This window comes from Schistocerca nitens, chromosome 5 (genome assembly GCF_023898315.1).
Source record: "Schistocerca nitens isolate TAMUIC-IGC-003100 chromosome 5, iqSchNite1.1, whole genome shotgun sequence".
Classification (NCBI taxonomy): domain Eukaryota; kingdom Metazoa; phylum Arthropoda; class Insecta; order Orthoptera; family Acrididae; genus Schistocerca; species Schistocerca nitens.
In genome coordinates, this window is record NC_064618.1 from 261,927,717 (window position 1) to 261,953,152 (window position 25,436).

Here is a 25,436-nt window from a genome sequence, read left to right on the forward strand (position 1 = left end):
TATCTGCTATTACTTTTATGTTGCAATATCATGTACTGACACATTCCATGAACTTGGAGATTTGCTCCTCAATTTGGCCCTAGGGAACTTGATAAGTAAATAAATAAATAAATAAGAAATAGCTACAAATACTAATGTAGAAGATGGACATTAGTGCTAGTCCAAAGGTCAGTTTCCTGCATGATGAAAGAACTTAGTGAACTAAAATTAGATGCTAATCGGAAAGAAATGAAATCAGGAATCAGCAAATTAGAAAAATTAGACAAAATCGAAGCTTAAGTAAGAGCAGGTGAAATTAAAATAGTAACAAAAGTGAAAATAATGCATGGCGAACGAAGCAAGCTTGAAGCAGGATTAAAAACGAAATAAAAACAGCGAGAATAAGTTAAATTAAAATTTGTCGCTTCCGAGGTAGAGTAAAAACTGAAGAATAAAATCAGAATGGTACAACTAGAAAGTGTTTAAAGGAAGACACTTGAAGGGCAAGTGAGGATTGCAATATCAACGAACAGATGGTCCCCAAGGTAGCTGAACGGTTTAAGCGATTAGAACAAAAGAAAGAGGACATCAAAATCGATGTTGAGGTTACACAGGAGCGTACAGCAGCAGTAGAGCAGAAAATAAGTGGCTGATTCAATGATCGAGAAATGATGTAATGTTTGAGATTGCACTCGAGAATTTTGAGATAAGTAGTTTCGAATTTAAAAGACGTGTTGTTCTACATCCTAAGGAGCATGTAATGATAAACTTTCGAAGAATTTGTTCATGAATCTATAGAGAAATTTTGGTCACCTGAAATACAGGAAAATGTAGTAAGAGAGTTTACATGGAATTTGGGATGTAGCAGTGGAAGTGTTATGGCATATTGGTAAAAGATGATTAATAAATTGCCCCCAGCAGAAATGTGAGCTAATGACGAACTGAACTGTGGACGAAATGGCCAAATGTGATACAAAATGTAATTCGTGGAGGACCGGGGAAAGATGCAGAGATTTTTCTTAGAAGAGCAAATTAGCCTGAAGCAAGCTTCAACGGCGGTACTAGTATTGTAAATCCAGTGAGTGTATCAGTTCGAAACAACAGCAATGTGGACTTGGAGCACGAGGCAGCCGTTACCACGAAGTTAACAACGTGTGAGCAAGAGAGGGAGAAGATGGGAAAAGACTTCGAAACCGGAACAAAGAGGAAAACCAAGATAAATATATGTTACGGATCTCGCACACACAAGAAAGCAGAAAGGGCCAACTACTTCATCTACGAGTAGGTTGTATGGACTATGCAAGGACCACCACCACTTTCACGATGGTCATGAATGTAACATCTAACTACCGAGGAGAGGAAATTATGCGCAAACATTTGCAGCATCACAGGTCGAGAAACGAAGTAAGGCATCAAAAGAGTACCAACTGAGGTAAGTCAAAGTCCACGAAGATGTGTGTGTTGGTGTGTGAATACCTAAGGGACCAAACTGCTGAGGTCAATGGTCCCTTGACTTAAACAATGCTTAAGCTAACTTACGCTAAGAACAACACGTACACACATGCCCGAGGGTGGACTCGAACCTCCGGCGGGGAGGGGCTGCGCAATCCGTGACATAAAGCCAACAACCGCGCGGCCACCTGCGCGGCAAAGTCCACGAAGAGGGGTGGGCAGGAACGAGCACGAGAGGTGGTCAAACTAACGAAGCAGACGTCGCGCACATGTGCCAGGCAGACGGATCTCCAGACGATGAAACCGACACTACCACCACCAGAGTTGACCTCACTGAAGTCAACACGATTTTCAATGAGATAAAGCGACTAGCAATTATTTTGGCTGGGAAGATTACAATTCACGATGTGATGGAAGTATCAGGATCATCAGCTTATAATAAAACCGAAACAGTTCGTGGTCATCTAGCCAACGAAACAGGAGCTAACTGATATTAACAAGTTAACTGACATCACTAACTCAACGCGGAGCAAAATTCAGAAGAATAGAGGTGGACAGATGTGACAACAAACGCTACGACGCGTGGGAACAGAGTCGCGATAAATTCAAAATTTAGAGGAACCTATAGGAGTAGACGTTAGTATTGAAGAAATCAAAAATTAGAAGGCAACAATAATGGGAGAAGATGCAGAACAAGAGCTGAGGAAGAGACAGAAAATATACCACCAAAACCGTCTGGAAGCAATCCATTGATGAGAAATAAAAGTGTAGCAAGGGAACTTACTGATGAAGATGAGGAGCAAAACAACGAAGATAAAAAAAAAGGTTCAAATGGCTCTGAGCACTATGGGACTCAACTTCTGTGGTTTTCAGTCCCCTAGAACTTAGAACTACTTAAACCTAACTAACCTAAGGACATCACACACATCCATGCCCGAGGCAGGATTCGAACCTGCGACCGTAGCAGTCCCCGGTTCCGGACTGCGCGCCTAGAACCACGAGACCACCGCGGCCGGCACAACGAAGATAACAGTCAACTAGATAGCAAAGACAGCAAACAAGAAGCAGATCTAAGGAATTAGGAAGAAGAGAAGGAGCTCAGGAGGTACAATACACTGGATTATCCAGATAAAGAAGAATTTAAAAGAGTTGCAGAGTCATTGGAGAATATATTAGTTATATTAGTTGGAGGAATATTATTTACAGAACAACGTGACGATTCCTAAAGTGTTGAAGAGAAAGACTCGCAATTGGAGTTTGAAGATGTATAACATGATAGTGCAGTCATAACAACGGATGACAAAAACCTAGTAAAAGTAAAGCGAGAGAAAAGGGTGAGTAAGGGTGGCAGGACGGAATCTAAGTTGTTAGCGACATAAGAAGTGATGAATTCAGAACAGAATAAACGACAAGCGAAAACAGATCTGTTTATAGTATTACCCTGAACCACAACTATGTGGGCAGAGCTAAAAGAAATAAGGGCTACGGAAAGGAGGAAGTTGTTGACAGAGCAGACGATAATATTGTAACAGAAGGAAAGAAGATTAAAATGTCACAAAATCGACAACAGTCACATGAAGAGCGAAGAAGTCATAGAAAATAGGATTTTGGTACAAGAAGATACGTTTACACGTATACACGTAAACTAGGAAGAAGAAGAGATACGAGTTACGTATGGAGGGAAGAAAGTAGATGAAATTGAGGAGGAACAGAAAGAGCCAAAAGAGAAGTCTCAGCATTGGGAAAAGAATGAAGAAGGAGGTAATGAACTGAAGAGTTCATCCCTTATAGAAATGTGTTTATAGGAGTGGACAAAACGCTGCAGAAATGCTGCAATCAGGACTACTTGCTGTTGTAGTATTGTGAACAGCTGTAGCAAATACTAGAACACTTTTGTTATTTGATCTAGATGAGAGACAGCGAATCACAAACAGATACGCATTAGCAGAATAAAATACCAATGGATATAACGAAACAACAAAAGGAGAACAGGTCAATCAAGAAGCCAATTTACTATTAGATGACGATTTATCTGGAGAGTTCGTCCGGAAAGAGAAGTTTTACGATGCCATTTAGCAGTCAGTTTATTAGTCTGCTCTACATACATGGTATTAAGTAGAAGAAGGAACGTTATGAAAATATATGAATGTAGTCTTGTGCGTTTGGATCATAGGATGCAGCTACAACAGGAAACATAACAACGAGTTCGAGTAACTACTGGAGACAGCCAGTCAAAATTGTTGAAGAGAAGTAGTTAGTGTATTTGCGCCCTGGAGAGGCAACTGCACCAGCAGACGAAACATCCGTTGCTTTGTGGATGACGAGATAACTCAGGTCTCTGCGTCATCCAATGCTTACCAGCAAAACAGTGGGCAGTTGATTGAGTAGGAGTGTATGTTTGGGATTCAAGTGTTCGGTAATTAGCTGGCGTTGAGCAACTGTAATAATAATAAATCATTCTGAGAAAAATGGCGTCTGTGACAGATGCAGTTTAGCCCCTTTAAATTTTAAGCAACAGCTTAATATCATGTAAGAATGGATTGTAGAACTGTATGTAATTTTCCTTTTCTTTCTAATATATTTCAAAATTTCCTTTATTGTTTTAGGGTTTTATGCATATGAGCATGCAACAAGCAATTTTTATCTAGGAATTGGTTATAGACTTGTATATATTTATCCTTTCCTTCTAATTTCTTTCAAAATTTCCTTTACTTTTTTTGTTTCATTATGTAAGAAAATGTAACAAGAAATTGTTATGTAAAATAGTGATGTTGCTTGAGTTGCAGTATTGTTTCAACGTAATTATAAGTATCATCTGTGTACTTCTTTCGTTCTGAAAGAAAATATTTTATCTGCGTAACAAAAAAATTGTAAGGGAGTACGTGACAGGTGATGAGTGAGTCATTCTAATGGTGGGACTTTGTAAGACGAGAAGATGCGAGCACTGAGTGAAATTATGGAAAATTGGTCTATCGAATGAAGAACATTTTTAGTAACGGTGGAACCAGGAGCGATTTGGAAGACACAAAGGAAAGAGAACTTTATAATTATATGTCTGGAGGCGAATAGGACTTACTGTTAGATCATTCTGGAAGACGTTTGCCGTCCCTTTTTGCTATAATCTGCTAATACTTCAAGAAGTAAGTTTTTTTTTTCGAATATTGACGCCCCGAAGTGAAAATCGAAGTGTTAAAGATATCGGAGCAAGTAGAAGGAATCGCAAGCTAATTGATCTATTTCAAGATCATTGCAGAAGACGCTGGGAACAAGAAGAAGAAGCTAATAGTATGTTATAAAGTCCAGAATCAGACGCTATTACTATAAGAGAAAGAAACTACATCGTAATTTAAGCGAGCAGAAATCTGAATACTTAAGATACGCAGAGACATAAAATTTTGCGGTTATATGGACATACCAAAGACTACTGAATGATACTCATCCACACATTACATGTGACTTGTTTTCAGAATTAGACCAAGCGGTTTGAGATCCCAAGCAACTCATCTTTTTTTGAGTGACATGATGATGAACTGACAGCCTGCTGCCTAAACATAAATTTGAATAGATACCTTTGTTGGAAGTGCTAAATCAGTGTACACAACATTTACTACTCCGACGTACCCCAGCCCGCACCCTACTTGGAAATAGTTAATAGTTTTATTTGGAGCTGGTTCTACAGCTGAACGGTACACTGGAGCTGATGTCAAGCTTTATTTTAGTTTTCGACAGTTAATATTTTTAATCATCAAAGTAGCCGCCGCCGTCTTTCTGAGGCCCAGTGGTTTTTAAAGAACAGTCTCACACTGGCAGCAAAAAGTCTCCCGAGGAGCTTCAATTCATGAAACAAAAATTTTCTGAATGAATAAAACAAAGTGTACTAAATTAAATGAATTGCGGAAACCTCCCTTAAAAATAATGTACGGTGTAGCAGGTATAACAGCAGATATTTCGACTGGCGACTGAAAACGGCGTACTGATCAACATTACATAATAATTTGTTTCGTTTGTGAAGTAATAGTCATAGCTATTACAAGGCTTATGTTTGTACGTTGGGTAGTACCTCCAAGTACATGTGACAAGAACAAGCCATTAATGCTTATTTTCCCTCGGCTGCAGGTCAGGTGTTGAAGTGTGGACACGTGAACGCAAAACATAAATCTATATTGACAGGCATAGATCGCTTAGTGGTGCAGTTACGACCATGCTGAAAACTTTAGGCATTAAATTTGTGACGCGTTCGTTGAAAGAGCATTGGACGCAGAGAAAGAAAAGCAAGCCAGTGATGTGCGTACATATTAAGGTACAACATATAAAAACATCTGCACCGAATATCAATTACATTCATTGTTGACAACAGTCACTCTTGCAGGTACAATCTGCGACGTTATACTTTTATGGGAATTGTGTGTGTGTGTGTGTGTGTGTGTGTGTGTGTGTGTGAAGATAGTTTGCTTAAACACTTTTCAGAGATCTACAGAAGAGACTAGGGATAATAGTAATTTACTCAAACATACTAAATTAAAAGCAGGAGGTGTTATAAAATATAATAGAAAATTTTACTAAGCGGACACATACATTATGGTCAGACTTCACACAATAGGGTTATTAACTTTCAGTACATTTAAGCACTAATCTATGCAGTGTTAGTTTTGTGTGGATTGTGGTTCGGGGGTAGGGGTAAGGGCTGTATGAGCAGACACAGTGATCAACATAAAATGTTTCTGGGTAATGGAATAATAATACCTTAACATAATTCTGCGTATTTCTCTAAGCAGGATCTAACAGTAAAATACACTCCTGGAAATGGAAAAAAGAACACATTGACACCGGTGTGTCAGACCCACCATACTTGCTCCGGACACTGCGAGAGGGCTGTACAAGCAATGATCACACGCACGGCACAGCGGACACACCAGGAACCGCGGTGTTGGCCGTCGAATGGCGCTAGCTGCGCAGCATTTGTGCACCGCCGCCGTCAGTGTCAGCCAGTTTGCCGTGGCATACGGAACTCCATCGCAGTCTTTAACACTGGTAGCATGCCGCGACAGCGTGGACGTGAACCGTATGTGCAGTTGACGGACTTTGAGCGAGGGCGTATAGTGGGCATGCGGGAGGCCGGGTGGATTCACCGCCGAATTGCTCAACACGTGGGGCGTGAGGTCTCCACAGTACATCGATGTTGTCGCCAGTGGTCGGCGGAAGGTGCAAGTGCCCGTCGACCTGGGACCGGACCGCAGCGACGCACGGATGCACGCCAAGACCGTAGGATCCTACGCAGTGCCGTAGGGGACCGCACCGCCACTTCCCAGCAAATTAGGGACACTGTTGCTCCTGGGGTATCGGCGAGGACCATTCGCAACCGTAATAATTTTCTGTATTATGGTGCTAACCACGATAAGGGCAATTAATCCAACAGATAAACGGCTCTCTGCTCATGGAGAACAGAGCCACATACCTAGCATCCCACCACTCAACAATCACAACCCGTCGTACAGCAATCACATAAACCGAGCGCAACACTATCCGCTAGCCAAAACACGTTAACGCTCCGTTTGTATGCAACGCACTACACTATACAGAAACAGTAGACCACCAGGGTGTTACTGTGAACTGCTACTGTTTGGGATCTCAACCCAAGTAGTGGTCCTTTTGACGTAAACACCCCCCCCCCCCCCATTCTTCATCACGACTGGAACCTCTGTCCTCTCAGCCACGAAAACACACATCTCACTACCAGATTATTGTGTCCATACAGCGGTCATGACCCACGCTGACTTTTAAGTGCGTCTCACACAGAGTAAGATTCTCCAAAAATTTGGTAGATGGTGCACGTGACTGCTGGCTAACAGGTGGGGTTGGCGGCTACTTCCCATGCAGAACTTTTGAAACAGCGTATGATTGGGCGTTGAGGCTAGCCTTGCTGGCTTCACTCGCTAACATTCTAAAGCTGTTGAAAGTGCGACAGAATTATAAAGCAGCAACTGATGGAAAGACAAGTCGGTATTTTCAGAAAATGTCCATTCTTGCTATAAAAATAAAATGAAATTTATTCACACATATTGTTCAAAAATCCACAGTAATCCTTGTTTCACCGGCCATCAACAGCTCAAGCATTACATCATTTCATTGAAAACTCTACAGCCGCTTGAATATCGTGGTTTCGGTATCTTCAACTGTCAATGAGATACGAGTAATTTTATGAATATTTGCTTCTGGCCTTTTCCTGGCGCACGAGTTCCGGACGAAGCGCTTAATACACGATTCATTTTCTCGAGATTCGTAATAAATAGCACTATCATTCAAAGTTTAAAGAAAAGTTAAGTATGCTAACTGTATTTCGTACGCAGCAACATCTGAGCTAATGTGGACCAAACGCAAATTCATTGTAGCCTCTATTTTTCACTGCAAACTTCCCGAAATTACTGCAGTAGACTACTCAATTTCAAAATATCACAGTATGACCATCAATGAAATGATAGGCAGTACACGATGAAGCTATAATATGTGCGACAATAATTTTTTGCTGTGTAGTTTCTTCGTAATTTTTTTACAGAAAGACTGCAGGAAGGCCAGCTTGTGCGCGACGTTTTGTTTGGTCTCGGTGGTTAACGCACTGTCTGAGAGTTCCCGCCCTGTAAGATGTGACGTCATTCGCGAAACAGGACTTCTGATTGACCAGCCATGCAGGAAACCCTACTAGGCCTCACAACAAATGTAGCACCGGACCTATCATGGGAAACACGCAGCTCCCTGCAGGACAGCCGGCTAGCAGCCGACAGAGCCCGCGAGGGAGCGGCAAGTAAGCTTGTAGCGAATCTTACTCCATGTGGGACGAGCGTTAGTGACGTCCGGTTGACAGCAGCGAAGCGCCCAAGCTTCTCAAGGCTCTCGCTGATGGCTCTGCCAAAGCCTACTCCATTCTGCATGCACCAACTGACCACCACTCCTTCTGGCTCGACTGCTTGCCAGCGCAAGAGTCCCAGTAGGCTGCCCTCTACAACCACAGCTCGAGGTGTCAATCCCAGCCGTCACCCCCAATTCTCCGCTCCCCGCACTGACTGTTTACGACGGGCCACACTCATGGCACTGGCTTCGAAGTGGAGGAGGTTTTGGCACACCTTCATCTCTCATATACACAATACTCCGCAAGCCACCTATTGGTGTGTGGCGGAGGGTACTATCGGTACCACTTTATGTTTGACCTGTGCTTCAGACATTATTACTACTCACGGCACATATTCGTTGAAAGCACTGATGATGGCTGTTAATCAGCTGAAATAGATTTGTAAAAGTGAATAAATAAAATATGATTTTACGACTGGTTGCTGCTTATTTGGTAATTTTAACCTAAGGACATCACACACATCCATGCTCGAGGCAGGAGTAGAACCTGCGACCGTAGCAGCAGCACTGTTCCGCACTGAAGCGCCTAGAACCGCTCGGCCACCACGGCCGGCAATCAAATACAGGGATGGTTCCTTTGAAAGGACACGGCCAACTTCCTTCCCTAATCCGATACAGCAATGACCTCCTGTTTGGTCCCCTTCCTCAGATAAACCAACCAACGAACCTAGTTTTATCACATAGCTCGTTACAGTGAAGTGACAAAAGTCATCGTATAGCGATATACACATATACAGATGGTGGTAGCGTCGCGTACACAAGGTATAAAACGGCCGTGCATAGGAGGAGCTGTTATTTGTACTCAAGTGATTCACGTAAATAGTATTCTGACTGAGTATGGCAGCGCGGTGGAAATTAACAGACATGGAACGCTGAACGATAGTTGGAGATTGACGAGCGGTACATTCCGTTTCGAAAATCGTTAGGAAATTCATCATTTCAGGACATACAGTGTCAAGGGTATGCCTAAATTACCTAATTGCTGGCAGTACCTCTCACAACGGACAATGGACTGGCCGACGGCCATCACTTAAGGACCGAGAGCTGTGGCATTTGCGTAGAGTTGTCAGTGCCAACACACAAGCAACACTGCGTGAAATAACCGCAGAAATCAATGTGGAACGTACGGCCAACGTATCTGTTAGCACAGTGCCGCGAAGTTTCGCGTTAGCGGGCTGTGTCAGTAAACAACCGACACAACTACCTTTTGCTAGCGCCACGACATCGCCTGCAACGCTTCTCCTGGATTCATGACCACATTGGTTGAACTCTAGACGACTGTAAAATCGTGGACTGAAAAGATACCCAATTTCAGTTAGCAAGAGCTGATGGTAGGTTTAGAGTGCGACGCAGACTGTACGAAGCTATAGGCCCAAGTTTTTAACAAGACGGTTGCAGACTGTTGGTGGCTTCTTAATGGCCTGAGCTGTATTTACGTGGAATGAACTGGATCCTCTGGCGCAACTGAATTGATCATTGACTGGAAAGAATTACGTTCTGCTACTTGGAGACCATTTGCAGCCATTCATTAACTTCATGTTTCCAAACGAAGATGGAATTTTTATGGAAGACAATGCGCCATGCCACCGGGCCACAACTGATTCCTATTGGTTGAAGAGCATTCTGGACAGTTCGAGCGAATGATTTCTTCACCCATCAAACATTTATGGGAGATAATTGAGAGGTCAGTTCGTGCCCAGAATCCAGCACCGGCACCACTTTTGCAGTAATGCACGTCTGTAGAGGCAGCATGGGGACTTCAACTATTTTTTGAGTCCATGGCACACGGGACTGCTGCACTACGGTGGGCAATAAGAGGTCCGACACGGTATTAGGTGACAACCCATGATTTTGTCACCTCGGTGTATTAGGGAAGTCTGTCACTCGCGAGACTTCTGTTGGAAGAAAGAAGAAGTGACTTGGACTGCCAGCAGCACATGGCATGAGAAACTGAGCACAAGAAAAACTGGCCGCTCGATTTGTAGAGGACAGTTAAAGATAATTTAGCGTTACCCACCTGTAGGGCAATAGCCCTCGTCACCTCGGTGTCGGGTACATACACGGTGTAGTTTGCTGAGGAGACAGCATTCGGCCATACTGAAGCTTCAGGTGTAGAACCCTCCACGTTCGTGTCACGTTGCACCTACAAAAAAAAAAAAAAATTATATATATATATATATATATATATATATATATATATATATATATATATATAATACACGTTTCTTATTTACACTAACGAATTCGTGAAAGAAAAGTAGTTGTTTAGGAAAGAATGAAGGAAGATCGCGGTTTAACGTCCTGTTGATGACAAACAGGAGCAGGACATTCAAATGGCAAAGGATTTAGGAATTTTCGTAGTACTGTCCTTACACAACTAGTAAAACAACGAAAGACCTAGTTATGGATAGCTATACAAGGATTTGAACCACAGCCCCCACAAATCATCAGCAGTCTGCGAAAAGCACCACACATGACCTAGACTGTACATGGCAACATGTGGAGAATATGATACGCAATTTATTGGCCACAATGGACACAATTTACAGGTACGTTACAACCAGCGTACACACATACAGCAGAAAATAATGAAACAGCTATTAGGGTACGGTACGCCTCTTGAACATCAAATATTTCGTTAAAAATATTTAAGAAACCTGAACGACCTTCCGTAATAAAAAAAAGGATAGCCCCTTAAAAACATACTTGAGGAAACTGCAATCTACGCCAATACGAAATACAAACAATAAATACCGAACAGTTCAGATAAGGTATTACGAACATTTCAGTATCTAAAGAGATACTATATATGACAGTTAGAGATAGCAGTGAGGTGTTGGTGAAGACGTACTTTTAACAAGAGTGCCTCGTGTGCAGCAGAGCTGGAATCCAACACGAGCTGTGCTATGTGTGCAGATGGAACAGACTGTGCTTGATTTGTCATGCTTCCAATAGAACCAAGATATTGTCGATATCTGACAAATAAGTAACTCTTTACTTATTTACACTATTATTAAGAACATTTCTCTCTGGAACCGTCCGCAAAGATAGCTTTCTATTCCAGCCCATGCGTTTATTTGATCCCTAATGACTCACTGGTCCACCCGCCACACATTTATGTTTTCATAATTACTTGATGGCACCTGAAGATAATGTATTGCCACTTTCTCAACTCAAAACCTCTATATTTGTGCATAGAAATTACATGGATATTTCTGTTGACCAGACTTTTGTTTGCGAGATATCCCAGATAAGCTTCGAAAACGGTCGTGGAATAAATTAAGAAAATTATTAGCAAATAAAACGGATTTTTATTCTATAAATACGTTCAACAGATGAGAACTTGTATTCATTGCAGTTTCATCTGTTGAAGTTTCAAGCATGTAATAAGATTGCTCGTTATTTGTTGTGTGAGTGCGTGTTTTGCGGACATGACTCAAGTATATCAGCAGAACTTTGCTTTGATAAGCACTTTTAGTCGTAGCTGGTTTTGGAAATGAACTACTGCGTTCGAAACTAGTCAGCAGTATAGATTACGCACGTCTGTGTCAGAATTTGAGTAAAGAATTGATCGCAACACTTAATTTAGTAATTCTGTGACACTCTTGCTGTCACTGAGATACTGCTGTCTGGGCAATTCTTGGAGATGAGTGTGTCTAGCTATCTCCTACTATGTAGGTGTACTCTCCAAGCAGTAGAGAACAAACTAAGACAGTATACACATACTCCTTACACCTCATTGATAGTGGCAGTCGCTGGACATCTATATATCTGTGTCTGTGTTGTAACAAATTCAGATACAATTACGTTACAGAATTAATAATGCATTTCACATCAGCTGAAATTCATACACGTAATTCTACAGAATTCTTCAATAAATCATTTCAAGAATTTATTAAAAATATACTATTAATCACTATTCAATGTATACTGAAATAAAAGCATCTGTTGTTGAAATATAATAGAACGTTAAAAGAAAAAATGTGGAGCAAATTTTCTGTACAAGGCAATTCTAAATTGTTAAACATTATATTTAAGTTAGGTGATTAATACAGTAACACAATGCATCCAACGCGCAAATTATGTAAACAAAATAAATGAAAAGCACATTTCAAAAATATTACTCTGAAACTAGGCATGGCATTAACAAATGTAATACTGGTGATAAAGTAAGAATAAGCATATGGAAAGTAATATTTGAAAAGAACTCATTGCTAATTGATCTACAGAATTATTTGAAACTGAAGATCTTATATATTCAGGTCCAATCACATACAAATTCAAAGATATTAAAGGAATTTTTTGTTAGTATGAGCTACAGAGAACAAGACATGTTCATGGGATTAGGCGACTTAAAAAAGCACTCAGCCTCGTCATATTTGGTAAAATGATCAATATTATGAGAAAATTAGGTGTAAGATATAGAGAGACAGGTAACATACCGCATCTACAAGAGCCACGAGGGAATAATAAGAGTGGAAGACCAAGTAAAAAAAGTGCTCTGATTATAAAGGGTGGAAGACAGAAGTGCAGTCTTTCGCCCATACTGTTCAATCTATACATTGAAGAAGTAATGACAGAAATGAAAGAAAAGTTCAGGAGTGGAATTAAAATCCAAGGTGAAAGGATATAAACGATAGGATTCGCTAAAGACAATGCTTTCCTGAGTGAAATTGGAGAGGAATTACATGATCTGGTAAATGGAGTGAACAGTCTAATGAGTATGGAATATGGAGGGAGAGTAAATTGAAGAAAGACGAAAATAATGAGAAATAGGAGACCTTCGGGGTCTGCTGCCGATTTTCATACGACGTTTTCTGTCGCATCGTACCTTCCGCGTGCAAGTTGCGGCCTCACATAATTCCCCCCGACTTCAGGAGAATGGGGTACCACAGGGTCTTAAGTGTCTGCCTGTTTTTAATTGCAATTAAAGGGCTCGCTGTGGCGGTGGAAACGTCTGTCTCAGCTTCTCTGTATGCTGACGACTTCTGCCTCTACTATAACTCCAGTTTTCGGCTGCCAAGTACTGCATTATGCGTTTCTGCCAGCGACGCACTGTTCACCCTGATCCATGGCTTTATCTTGATAGCCAACCTCTTGATGTGGTGGAGACACATCGGTTTTTGGGTGTGGTTTTTGATGCCCAGTTGACTTGGCTCCCTCATATTTGGCAGCTTAAACAGATGTGTTGGCGGCATCTTAATGTTCTACTTTACTTGAGCCACACCAGCTGGGGAGCCCACCGATCTACCCTCCTATGGCTCTACTAGGCGTTATTTCAGTCCCGTCTCGATTATGGAAGCCTGGCTTATGGTTCAGCATCCCCTTCTGTGTTGCGGGTGCTGGACCCCATCCATCACAGTGGGATCCGACTTGCCACTGGAGCTGCTTTCAGGACCAGGTCTGTGAACAGCATACTTGTGGAGGCAGGCGTCCCTCCATTGTGGTTACGGCGCCAAAGTTTACTGGCCGCTTATGCTACACACGTTTGTAGCTTGCCTGGGTATCCCAATTATCATCTCCTGTTCCCTCAGTCTGTCGTCCATCTCCCAGAACGTCGGCCCTGGTCGGGTTGTACGATCGCAGCTCGTGTCAGAGAGCTTCTCTCCGTGCTTGGGGTTTTCCTTCTTCTACCTCTTTTCTGAGCCCCTCTGCATACACCCCCATGGTGTGTGCCCACCAATGCCTTTGGCACAAATTGACAAAGGGCACGAAGTACTTGGTCCCTCCTGAAGCCTTCCACTGCCGCTTTCTTTCCATCCTTGCCACGTATCAAGGCTCTGGCGTTGTCTACACTGACAGTTCAATGGTTGCAGCTAGTGTCGGCTATGCTCTCACTCTACGGTATCATTACGAACAACACTCATTGCCGGCTGGCTGCAGCGTTTTCACTGCTGAGCTGGTCGCCATCTCTTGTGCCCTACAGTATATCCGCTCCTGCTCAGGTAGTCCTTCGTTATCTGTAGCGACTCCCTGAACAGTCTATGAGCTATTGACCAATGTTTCCCTCACTCTCGTCTGGTGATGACTATCCAGGAGTTCCGCCATACTCTTTCCTGTTGCGACCACTCTGTGGTCTTTGTGTGGACCCCTGGTCATGTTGGCATCCTGGGCAATGAAAGTGTTGACATGCTGGCCAAACAGGCTATCGGTGTACCAGCCTTATCGACTGGGCTTTCGGCGAGTGACCTCAGGACAGTTTTGCGGCAGAATGTACTTCACACCTGGGGTGAAGAATGGCGCACCCTGCCTTCACCAAACAAACTTCAGGCCGCCAAGGAGGCTACCGGTGCGTGAGGAGTCTGTTGTCCTCTGCTGGCTGCGCATTGGGCACACCCGGATGACGAACAGCCACCTCTATGTCGCTGCGCATCCGCTTTGACGGTGGTCCACATTTTGTTGGCCGGTCCCCTTTTAGCTGTGCTCAGGCAGACGTTTGTGCTACCTGAGACGCTCCCTGCCCTTTTAACAGATGACACATCCATGGTACGCTTAGTTTTGCGTTTTATTCGGACAGGGGGCTTTTATCTCTTAATCTGAGTGTTTGTCACTTTTTTGTTTTGAGTCTGGCCTTTGGCCTACGATTTTAGACTGGGTTATTTTTTTAGTGTGTATCTATGTGGTTGGCTTTTCCTTTTTTGTCTCTACGGTCGGCCAACCAAGTATTGGAAAAAGGGACCGATGACCATAGGAGTCTAGTCCCTTCAATCCCACAGACCAACCAACCTACCTTTCATTTTGTGATGTATAGGGGTCTTAAATTAATTTTTAAATTTGGAATGGTCTGATTGTTGTTGTCATGTAAACAGTTTATTGATTCTATGAATATATTTCGTCAATCTCTTCAACTTCTTGTTTCAGTGCTTCAATAAATGTCTGATGTGCGTTTGGTCATCTATAGACAACAGGATCTTTATAAGAACCATTAGTATATCCAACTTAATAATAAAATCCATATGGCTCATTTTTGATATTTAATTGTATATGACTTCTCTGGATTAAGTTGATAAGGATTCAAATTCAAAAACAAGCTTTCAGAATTAGTGCAGGTCACAAATGGAGGATCTATTGAATGTTGAAAGTTTTCAAAACTTATATATTCACTTTCATCTGGTTAAATTACTTGAACTGAATCATTCTTGGAACAATCTTTTTGATGAGTATTCAGATAATTTTCTGAAGTATAATGTTGTAAGCATATTTAACATGCATAAATTTTCTATTCATGTTGGGATTTCTGGCTAACAACCAATCTAACTAAATCCTTAATCCAACAATAATATGAGTTATTTTTTGTTCTAATACATAATAAATTTACATGATTAAACTTCCTTTTATGAAGAGGGTAATCTTCATATTTTTCATCACATGCATATTTAGATTATAATCTAAATAGTATTTATTTAGATTTCAAGCTGTATTAAATTTTATCAATATCAATAATCTTAATAGGGAACTCAATTCATTTTGTATTTTATCAATTTCAACACCAACATTATACTTTATGTTACTCGTTGTGGGTCTTTAGTTACACCATACAATACAGACTTTATAGTACAAGTAAAATATTTTTGTTCATCATTCTTAACATTAACACAGGTTTTTATATTTCTAATCTGATTGGAGAGATCTATGTATGATGACCCTCTAAGTGGTATTTTTATTTAATTCTGGTTGTAAACCTGTAACTGTGTTGAGAGCAGATTCAGATCCTCTCATTTATGGTTCTTTAATATAACTTTTTATTTAATGTTTAGCATTGCTACAGAATATGGTTACATCTTTTTCATTTAATATTGTGTACGTATATGTCGAAAATCTAAATCCTTTTTTCATTTGTACTACTCATTTTGAAGTTACAATATCACTGGATTTATTTTTCAGCTGTGATGAGTTTTGAGTGTATCTTTTAATATGTCATATAATTTCGATTTTGAGGCAATTACAAAGTTATTAGGTTCTTCGATTTTGTGTGTATTTTATATATTCCAATTCTGTAGTCTACTTACAATCTGTTAAATATTATTTATTCTTTGTTTTTTTCTACTTGTTATATACATCAGCTTTAAATGAAAATATATGTTTTAGCGACACAGGTGAATTTTGAAATTATAGAATCAACTATGATTTGTGAAGTAGACTTGAGCTCTTAGCTAGATCCTTTAGTTTAACTTTCATCACTTGTGGCTAAATTTATAAATGGAAAAAGTATTGAGGTTAGTGTTCCTTATCTGTTGTCTATAATTCAATGTCAAATTTATGTATAACTATTATTGTAATAGTATAGAATGTACTTGTTATTCAATTAATATAGCTTACTATTTATACAGGCTTAAAAATAACAATTAATAAGTATAATTATTACTCAACTAACATAGAGCATTTTTATCGAAGTTAGACTAGATAATCTACATATATTATTCAGCATGGAACTGCTAACTTATATAGAAAATTTTTATTAAGGAGAAATTGTTTTTTAGCATATCACAAATATTTACTTCTGCACATTCTTCACATATTGTCCACTGTTTACCTATAGTTTGCCAATGATTCCAAAAGCAATTAATGTTTTCCTCTCATTGCAATTAGGATGTTTTTAGTTGAGAAAACTTTACATAATTTATTATGAGTAAAAGACAGTAAACGTTTTTTGATGTATGCTGCACATACACTTTTACCACATTCACAAGGTACTTTTTCAATTAATTTATCTTTGATAGCTATATAATGATTAGATTGATATTCTTCATCATATTCTTTGTAGCACTGTTTACACATGTGTAGATGTTTTCCTCTTGTGTGTGGATGTAGATGATATCTTCAATGCTTCTTTCAATATTGCATCACTTACATATAATTCAATTGCCCATTTATCATACACAAATCTCTAATCTCATGTAAGGAATTAAAATTTAATGTTTCATTATTATTATTATTATCGTAATATAAATCAACAATATTTTCATCTAAATCACAAGTACATTCCGAAGCATCACAACTATCATTATGATTAGCAATAACTTTTTCTGATTATAGAAGGATTGGTGATTGAAATTTGAATTTTAGATTATATATGTGATGAATACCATGTTATTATATTCGTTATGGAATAGTTTCAGATGATCATCCAAGTTGTATGGTATACTGAATCGTTCTAATGTATTCAAGATATTGAATATTTTCATTTATAAACCAGTGAATAAATCCTGTGTCATGACTTTCATATGAATTGGATACTTTAATCAAACCATTGTACTTAATTTTCATACCATTTTGCTGGTTTTATATTTCCAAAAAGTTTTTTCCCTAATTGAACAGCAGTAGTTTGCTAATTATTTATGGTATTTGGGGCAAATAAATTTGAATCTGAACAATTAACATGGAAACACTTAAGAATAATTTGACGAGATCTTACTAACACCTTAGTAAATTCATTGTACTCATAAAATGTGTTATGTTTGAAGAAACAGTATTCCAGTCTTACATTTAAATGCTGAATCTATTGCTGGTGGTATGCCTCTAAATTGTTTTATTATAGCGCCATAATCTCTACACTTAAAACTACATTCATCTAACTCCATATAGAATATATTATTGTAAGAGATGTATGAGCTACCCCAATAAGTATTTATTTTAACATACATAATAGACTTCTGCCTTAAACCAATACCACTGTAATCTTTTGGATAAACTGATTATAATTTATAACATGGTACATGCAACATATACACCTTCTGATTAACAAGTAATACAACTTCACAAGATCATCATTGGTAAGCAGTGGAGTAATACCTTCAAAATCATCTGACAGGAATGTTAAGCAATCTCTGATCAATTGTGGTGATGCTGCTCCATTGCTTTTGGTTAAATCTTTCATCCACACCCACTTCTCATGAAATATGTACATACATTCGTTCGTAATTTATAAAAACTAATGAAGATCTTATAAGTTACCTAAATTTGGTTCTTCCTTTGATAATAGTGGTGTAGATGGTCTAACAGATGGTACTTCTTCAGTTTGAGGTGATTCACATAGGCTTTGAATACCAAGAACATCATCTTGTTATAAATCAACAACTGATCCATTATAAGGACACATAATATATCTATAGACATTTGAATGCCCTAATCCTAATGTGTGACCAATTTCGTGAACTAATACTGCAAACAAATTTATTTTAGATTGTGGGGTGTTGGTACTTGTATCTAGGTATGTACCATTCATCATTTTGATCAATGTGAATTTCAGTTGGATCATTATTTAAATTTAGAAATCTGGCATGAGCTAGTGTTTGACATTTTCCATCTGCACTTCTAGGGCTCTTATGACCACCAGCTATCTCATTTCTGTGTAATCATCTATTATGTCAAATTATAATATCAGGATTAATCCTATCATTTTCAGATATTAGATCGGTATATTCCTGCCAAATTTAAATGCTTTTTCAGCAATATGTAGTATATTTTTAGTCACAAGGTGATTGTGCCATTTGATTGTTCTGTTATTACACCAAATCTTAGGATTTAGTACAAGCTTCATCTATTAATTAGTTCCCTAGTTTCTTCATTTAATTCACCATCAAATTTAAATTATATTTTTCTTTAAATTGTATTAAAGGATCTTTGAATGTATCAGCTCTCATTTGAGCTATCTGACGATCTTCAACATCCAAGTAATCATACTGTTGTAAATATTTAGATAGATGCTCAGTGTTATCATCACTGGATACCCTTAGCAAGAACAGAATTATGATAAGTTTTGTTATCATTTACATACATGTAAATTCTCCAATACAACTATCCGAATTAATTGCTTTTCATCATACTTTTTAAATTCCACCAATTTTTGAATCTGGTTTTGTATTTAGAAATAGTTCCCATATTTTAACACTTCTCTATGTATCTTTAATTTTAATACTATGCACAGTAGTTAAATATTCTGATAGTTTAACTATTAAATAAGCGTATGGTACAGCTTCTCCTTTATAATTCCTACTGAACACTGAAAAAAGATTTATTACTCTATTCTTAGCAGCAGCAGCTGTTATAGATGAAATTGTGTCATTGCAAGCAAGCTTCATTAATTTATTTAGTATATCAATAAAATATTTATCTCGATTTTTGCGATTGTTTTGGGGGTTAATTCTGTCAGCTGTACATTCATAGCATCGATTAGCATCACTACACCACTCTGCATAATTCTGAAAGAATTCAAGTTGGTTGTATCCAGGTTATCATATAAATCAATATAATGAATTCTCACTACTGTTTTTGTAAATGATGAAAGTCTATGTGAATGCAGCTTGCCGCTAACTTGGTGTAATGTTTTGTCTGTACAGAAGTGTATCTGTCGCCTTTATCGCTCTTTCACTCTCACACATAAATCGTTACAATAAAGTCAAGGCTTTATGTTTTCTTAATAGGCTGATCCTTGAAAAGACAGACAAACAATTATGCTAATTGAGGATTCTGAGTAATTTCTAGAATTTCACTCGCTCCCTCTCTCTCTCTCTCTCTCTCTCTCTGTCCTTTATCTGTGTACAATTAAAATCTATTATTTACATGAAATCAGCCTAGTAGAATCTCTGGTGGAGCCCCTCGTCTTAATATTCAGCGGCTGGCTTGCTAGAAAAGATCTTTGCATTTGTTATTATTATTAAGCGCTGCATTCAGTTGGGAAAATCGATCGTTTGAACAATTCGTTCAGTTTACGACAGATCTAAAATTTCAGATGTGGACGAAGCCTTTTTGGACGATTTATAAAAACTCAGAGATTGCAGGCTCTCTCTGTCACAGCTGAAACTTCCCAATTAATTACAGGGCCCAGACAATCATCAATGATTCAGACAGAGAACTCATTCGTCATTCACTCTAGAATAAAATGGTCACAAACCTTATTTCTGAGGAAAATTGTCTATTGAATCCATTTCCGTACATGTTCCGTTTTCTGTGGATTTTCAGTCTCATGAAAGTTGCTTTTACAGTCTCTCTTTCTCTTGACCTATCACGCTAGCGGCACAAACTTCCTTTCTCGCTTTAGCGCGAAGAAGAGTAAACAAATCTCTTTTAGCAATCCGAAAAAACTCTTAACCGATACTTTCTGAAGCTGTTCCTTTCTCTCTCTATAATAACCATGGAGCATACATCTTCGTACCACTGTTGTTCCAAAGAATAAACGTACTAGAAAAATACCTTGGCGTCGACGAGCTGTCGGCGCATATATTACTAGGAAATCTGATTAGATAATTTTCAAACGTAAATAAATGTGGATGATTTGATTGACCATTATTAATTATTTCGTGGTAGAGGGTAATTTTCCGTGTGGAGATTACAATGCCCCTCGCAGCGACCGAAGTTTGTGAGCTCAATTTTGATTCACCGAACACACTTCGCGAGCTATCTATTAGCGTGGATAACCCGGAAGTGATGATTGTCAGTCCTCCGACTGAAAAAGAATATTATTTTTGTAACAGACGAAGAAAAGAAATGTTGAAGACAGAAGAAATGAAGAGACAGGTACCGCGGCTGTATTGCTTTTACGTGCATCTAGGTGTTATGTTTGCTGTGCACAACCAAGGAAGATGATCTTTCATGAACTGATGTCAGGGTCTACCCATTCGGGAACTTTCTTAAGCAGGGAAACCTTGGAAAAGCTCTTAAGCTTAGACCCCCAGCCTACGGTACATAGAAGATAGGAAAGCCTATAGAAGAACAAAAATAATTTTGAAATTCATCTCTAAAGGAAAGACAGGGATCAATTTGTATCATGATTTGGAAAAGAGTGGTTTGTGCCTCTAGCAAAAAAAACGTTTCACAATAAATAACGTGAATTCTCGTTTTACAATCTTGCTCCAAGTACAATATCTTGCGTTGCTGAACTCCTCCGGGTCTTGCATGTCCCCAACGTCCACATTTGTAGTCGGTCTTCTACGCGGCCCCCTTTCTAGTTGATCTTCTACGCGGCCCACTTTGTAGTTGATCTTCTACGAGGCCCACAATGGGAAGAGTAGAAGGGACAGGGATACTCGAATTCACATGCAACATTCATTCCAAAAGAATTAGCAATGACCAAAAGGGAAACTCTTCCTGTAAGAGAACTGATTAGGTTACACCGTCCAAGATTCTCCTTTTTGAAAGCAAAATCCTTATGGCTTCATGGATCCTTTTTGTTACGACGTACTTCAAGGGATTCAACCATTAACTAATGATGTTGCCAAAAGCATCATCCGATTTACTCCCGTTTGAATACTCCTTTTGACTTTGCCTCCACACTTGTACTTATAAGTCCAAAAATTTTAACAGATTTACTATGACTGATTTGTTCTTCGTAATTTAAAGGATTCATGTAACTTACTATAGATTTTGGATTCAAATCATCGAATAATGGAAAGTGTAGTTCATTTTACACCAAGACATCATCCATATTTCCTTGATAAGTCATATAATTTAGCTATACTCAAAACCTTTTCTTCTAAATACAGATATTTTTACGCTTGAGTGCTGAAATGTAAAAGTTATTAGCATTGGGGAATGCGGATTCGCTTCTTTCATTTACTCTCTGATTCATACGGCGTTCATCCATGCTCATATATGGAAATGGATTTTCCAAACAAAATTCCCAAACGAACATGAACCATTAAATTACTCCTAATTCTATGAATATTACTTTTTTTTAAGCATTCATTAATAAATTAAAAACTCTTAACTTCTAATTATACCACCTATTCCTTTTAAAGTTTAACACGCGTTTGGTGCGAGTCTCTTACAAAGCATATCTGTGTCGTCTCTATCGATTTTAATTCTCGCGCCGACGTCAACTGTTTTGCGCGGGAAATTATCTTTGCGGCGTTAACCGTCACTCACAATTCACTACCACAACACATTCCTTCACACGTTTACACATCTAAGCGTTCACATGAGATTATATATGAATATTCACTCGGAACCTCTTTTGATTATTCAGCGTCATTTGCGGGAAACATTTCATTCTTCTTGAAGGTCAGTTAGATCCTTAATCATTCTTGATGACATTAGCAATGCTTAAGTTCTATGTTCACCCAAACCACAGGTGAAGTCTCTCTCCACTATCTTCTTTACAACACTCGATAATAATAGTTAGTCACTATTTCTATACTCTATGTCACTGATTAACTACGAGGGCCGTTCAGAAAGTAACCTCCGGTTGATTTAAAAAAATACACCAAGTTAAATAAAAATATTTTAATATATACATCTTACAACTACATCTTTGCACTATTTTTCTACATAGTCTCCATAGCGGTTGAGGCACTTATCGTATCTCTTCACAAGCTTTGAAATTCCTTCTGCATAAAAATCACCCGCTTGTGCCTGGAGCCAGCCTGTGACCGCATCTTTGAGCTCTTCGTCGTCATCAAACCGCTGTGACCCGAGCCATTTCTTCAAATGCATGAAGAGGTGATAATCACTTGGCACCAGGTCTGGGCTGTAAGGTGGATGGTTTATAACGTCCCACTTGAAGGACTCAAGAAGGGCCGTAGTTCTGCGAGCAGAGTGAGGACGGGCGTTATCGTGCAAAAAAACGATACCGGAAGTCAGCATACCACGGCGTTTGTTCTGTATAGCCCGTCGTAACTTTTTTATTGTTTCACAGTACACGTCTTGATTAATGGTCGTACCACGTTCCATGAATTCAACCAACAACACCCCTTTGGCATCCCAAAACACCGTTGCCATCAGTTTCCTGGCAGAAAAATCTTGCGAGGCTTTTCTTGATTTGGTAGGCGAATTTGAATGTGCCCACATCTTTGATTGTTCTTTTGTCTCAGGGTTCATGTACTTAATCCAGGTTTCGTCACCGGTCACGATTCTGTTTAACAATGGTTCTCCTTCGTCCTCATAACGTGACAGAAAGTCTAATTCAGAGGCCATTCTTTGAGTTTTGTGGTGGTCGGTAAGAATTTTGGGCACCCATCGTGCACAGATCTTACGGTAACCCAATCTTGCTGTCACTATCTCGTACAAGAGAGTCTTAGAAATCTGTGGAAAACCAGTAGACAACTCCGACATTGAGAAACGTCGATTTTCACGAACTTTTGCATCAACTGTCTGAACGAGTTCGTCAGTCACCAACGATGGTCTACCACTCCTCTCCTCATCATGAACGTTTTCTCGTCCACTTTTAAATAAACGTACCCATTCACGGACAACTCCTTCACTCATAACTCTTGGTCCGTACATGGCACAAAGGTCACGATGAATAGCTGCTGCAGAATATCCTTTGGCTGTAAAAAACCTTATGACAGCACGCACTTCACATTTGGCGGGGTTTTCTATTGCAGCACACATTTCAAACTGCCACAAAAACTAAACTAGCGCAGGTACGACGTTCACTCGACCACGGCTTGATGCCGACTGACCTGTTGAGTGCGTGAACGCACAGATGGCGTCGCTACTCCCCCCACAACCCGCACTGTGTCCAATCGGAGGTTACTTTCTGAACCGCCCTCGTATTTCAATTTACAGGTTTCTATCACTACACACACACAGTTTATTATTATGTTTTTTACGAGCGTTCATTTCTGTCACTCGGAACACCATTCCTCACTATCTTCTAATCTTCATTATATTTTTTTTAAGTCGTTATGAGAAAATAACCCTTTTATTTTGTTCGATCCCGGGTATGCTATGTCACGACCAACAATGGGGAGCAGTATGGGCTTGTAGAGGGTTCGATCAAACCCCATTTCAACATGCGATCTATTTCTTTTTGAACTTGAGCCTTTAACCTCCAGGGAACAGGATAGAAAGTTCTACAATATGTTTCGTGCGGCTTAACGTAGAGATGGCATATGTATCCCTTAATAACTCCTGGCCTTTCATGAAACACGTTTTCATACACTAATAATAATTCTTTGAGCTGCTTCTTCTGATCTTCAGTAATGCAGTCGGATTCATTTAACTTCTCATACACTAATTGACCGAAATCTCCTTTGACTTGGACCTCATTATTTACGTGCTGTTTAGAATTCTGTGCAGTCCTGATTACTTGCACACTGATCCCACTATTATATTTTCTGGTAAGGCTTTCCTTTTTCAACAAGTCCAACTCAATTTCTTGTTTATTTACATTTAACCAAATTTTTCCTGTTTTAAAATCTATTCTGCATCCGTATTGACGTAGGCTGTCGACTCCGATAATGCAGTCTACCACCAAATTTTTTACAACAAGGAATGTGCTTAATATTGCTACATTTCCGACTTCTACACTAAGTAGTGACTGCACTTTTACATTAGCCGATCTAGCCCCAACGGCGCCTATTATTCTGCAATTTTGAACTGGAAAAATTGGTACTCGTCTTATATTTCTGATCTTGTTGAATAGAGCCTCCGAAATAACATTTGTGGTTGCAGCTGTGTCTAAAACCGCCACTGTAGGTACAGTCTCCAAAATGACTTGCACTTCGGCTACTGCCACCTGTTCCTTATCCTCATCTTGGAGTTCTAAGTCCTCGGTCAATTCATCTGCCAGTAATCGTCCTTCATTATACGTTAGCATGGGTACACATATCCTGTTGCCCCTCAACCTATTGTTGACCGCTCCTCCGGGGCACGAGTGGGTCCTTACAAGTTTGTTGGATTTTGATTCGCCTGTTGGTTGAGATCGTCCGTCACTTCGGTAATTACCGGTTGATTCGCAGATGTCCGTCCCCACTGATGTTGGTTGTTTGAGTTTATTCCCCCCGGTTGATTCCACTTTCTATTACCGTTATTGTTCCAAGCTTGCGGTCTTAAATTCCTTTCGTTTCCCCATACGGGATTGTATCGTTTCCCATTCCTGTTGTTCCTTGGATAGCCCCTCGCAAGACTATTGCCGGTATTATTATTGAGATTTTGAGGGGTTTCTCCACTATTTATCGATCTCTGTGCGTTCCCTTGCCTACCATTTGCCGGAGGTTCTATCTCCCTGTATTGGAATCTATTGTTACGGGCTTTCTGGTTGTTCTCTTCTATAATGTCTATATGATCTAACGTCGTGAGGAACGACTCCAGGTCTTTATCGTTCCCGTAAATTAATTGATTCCGTATGTTAGTTGGTAATCTTGCCTTAAGTATGTTTATTA

At 39.5% G+C, this 25,436-nt stretch overlaps 1 protein-coding gene across 1 annotated transcript in view; it reads right to left on the bottom strand.

The window, feature by feature from the left end:
- The window catches only part of LOC126260027 (uncharacterized), a 113,313-nt gene that overhangs the window by 9,996 nt on the left and 77,881 nt on the right, over positions 1-25,436 (bottom strand). Inside the window, exon 4 of the mRNA XM_049957200.1 lies at positions 10,352-10,477. Coding sequence (XP_049813157.1) covers positions 10,352-10,477 — 126 coding nt within the window. The remainder of the gene's footprint in view (positions 1-10,351; positions 10,478-25,436) is intronic.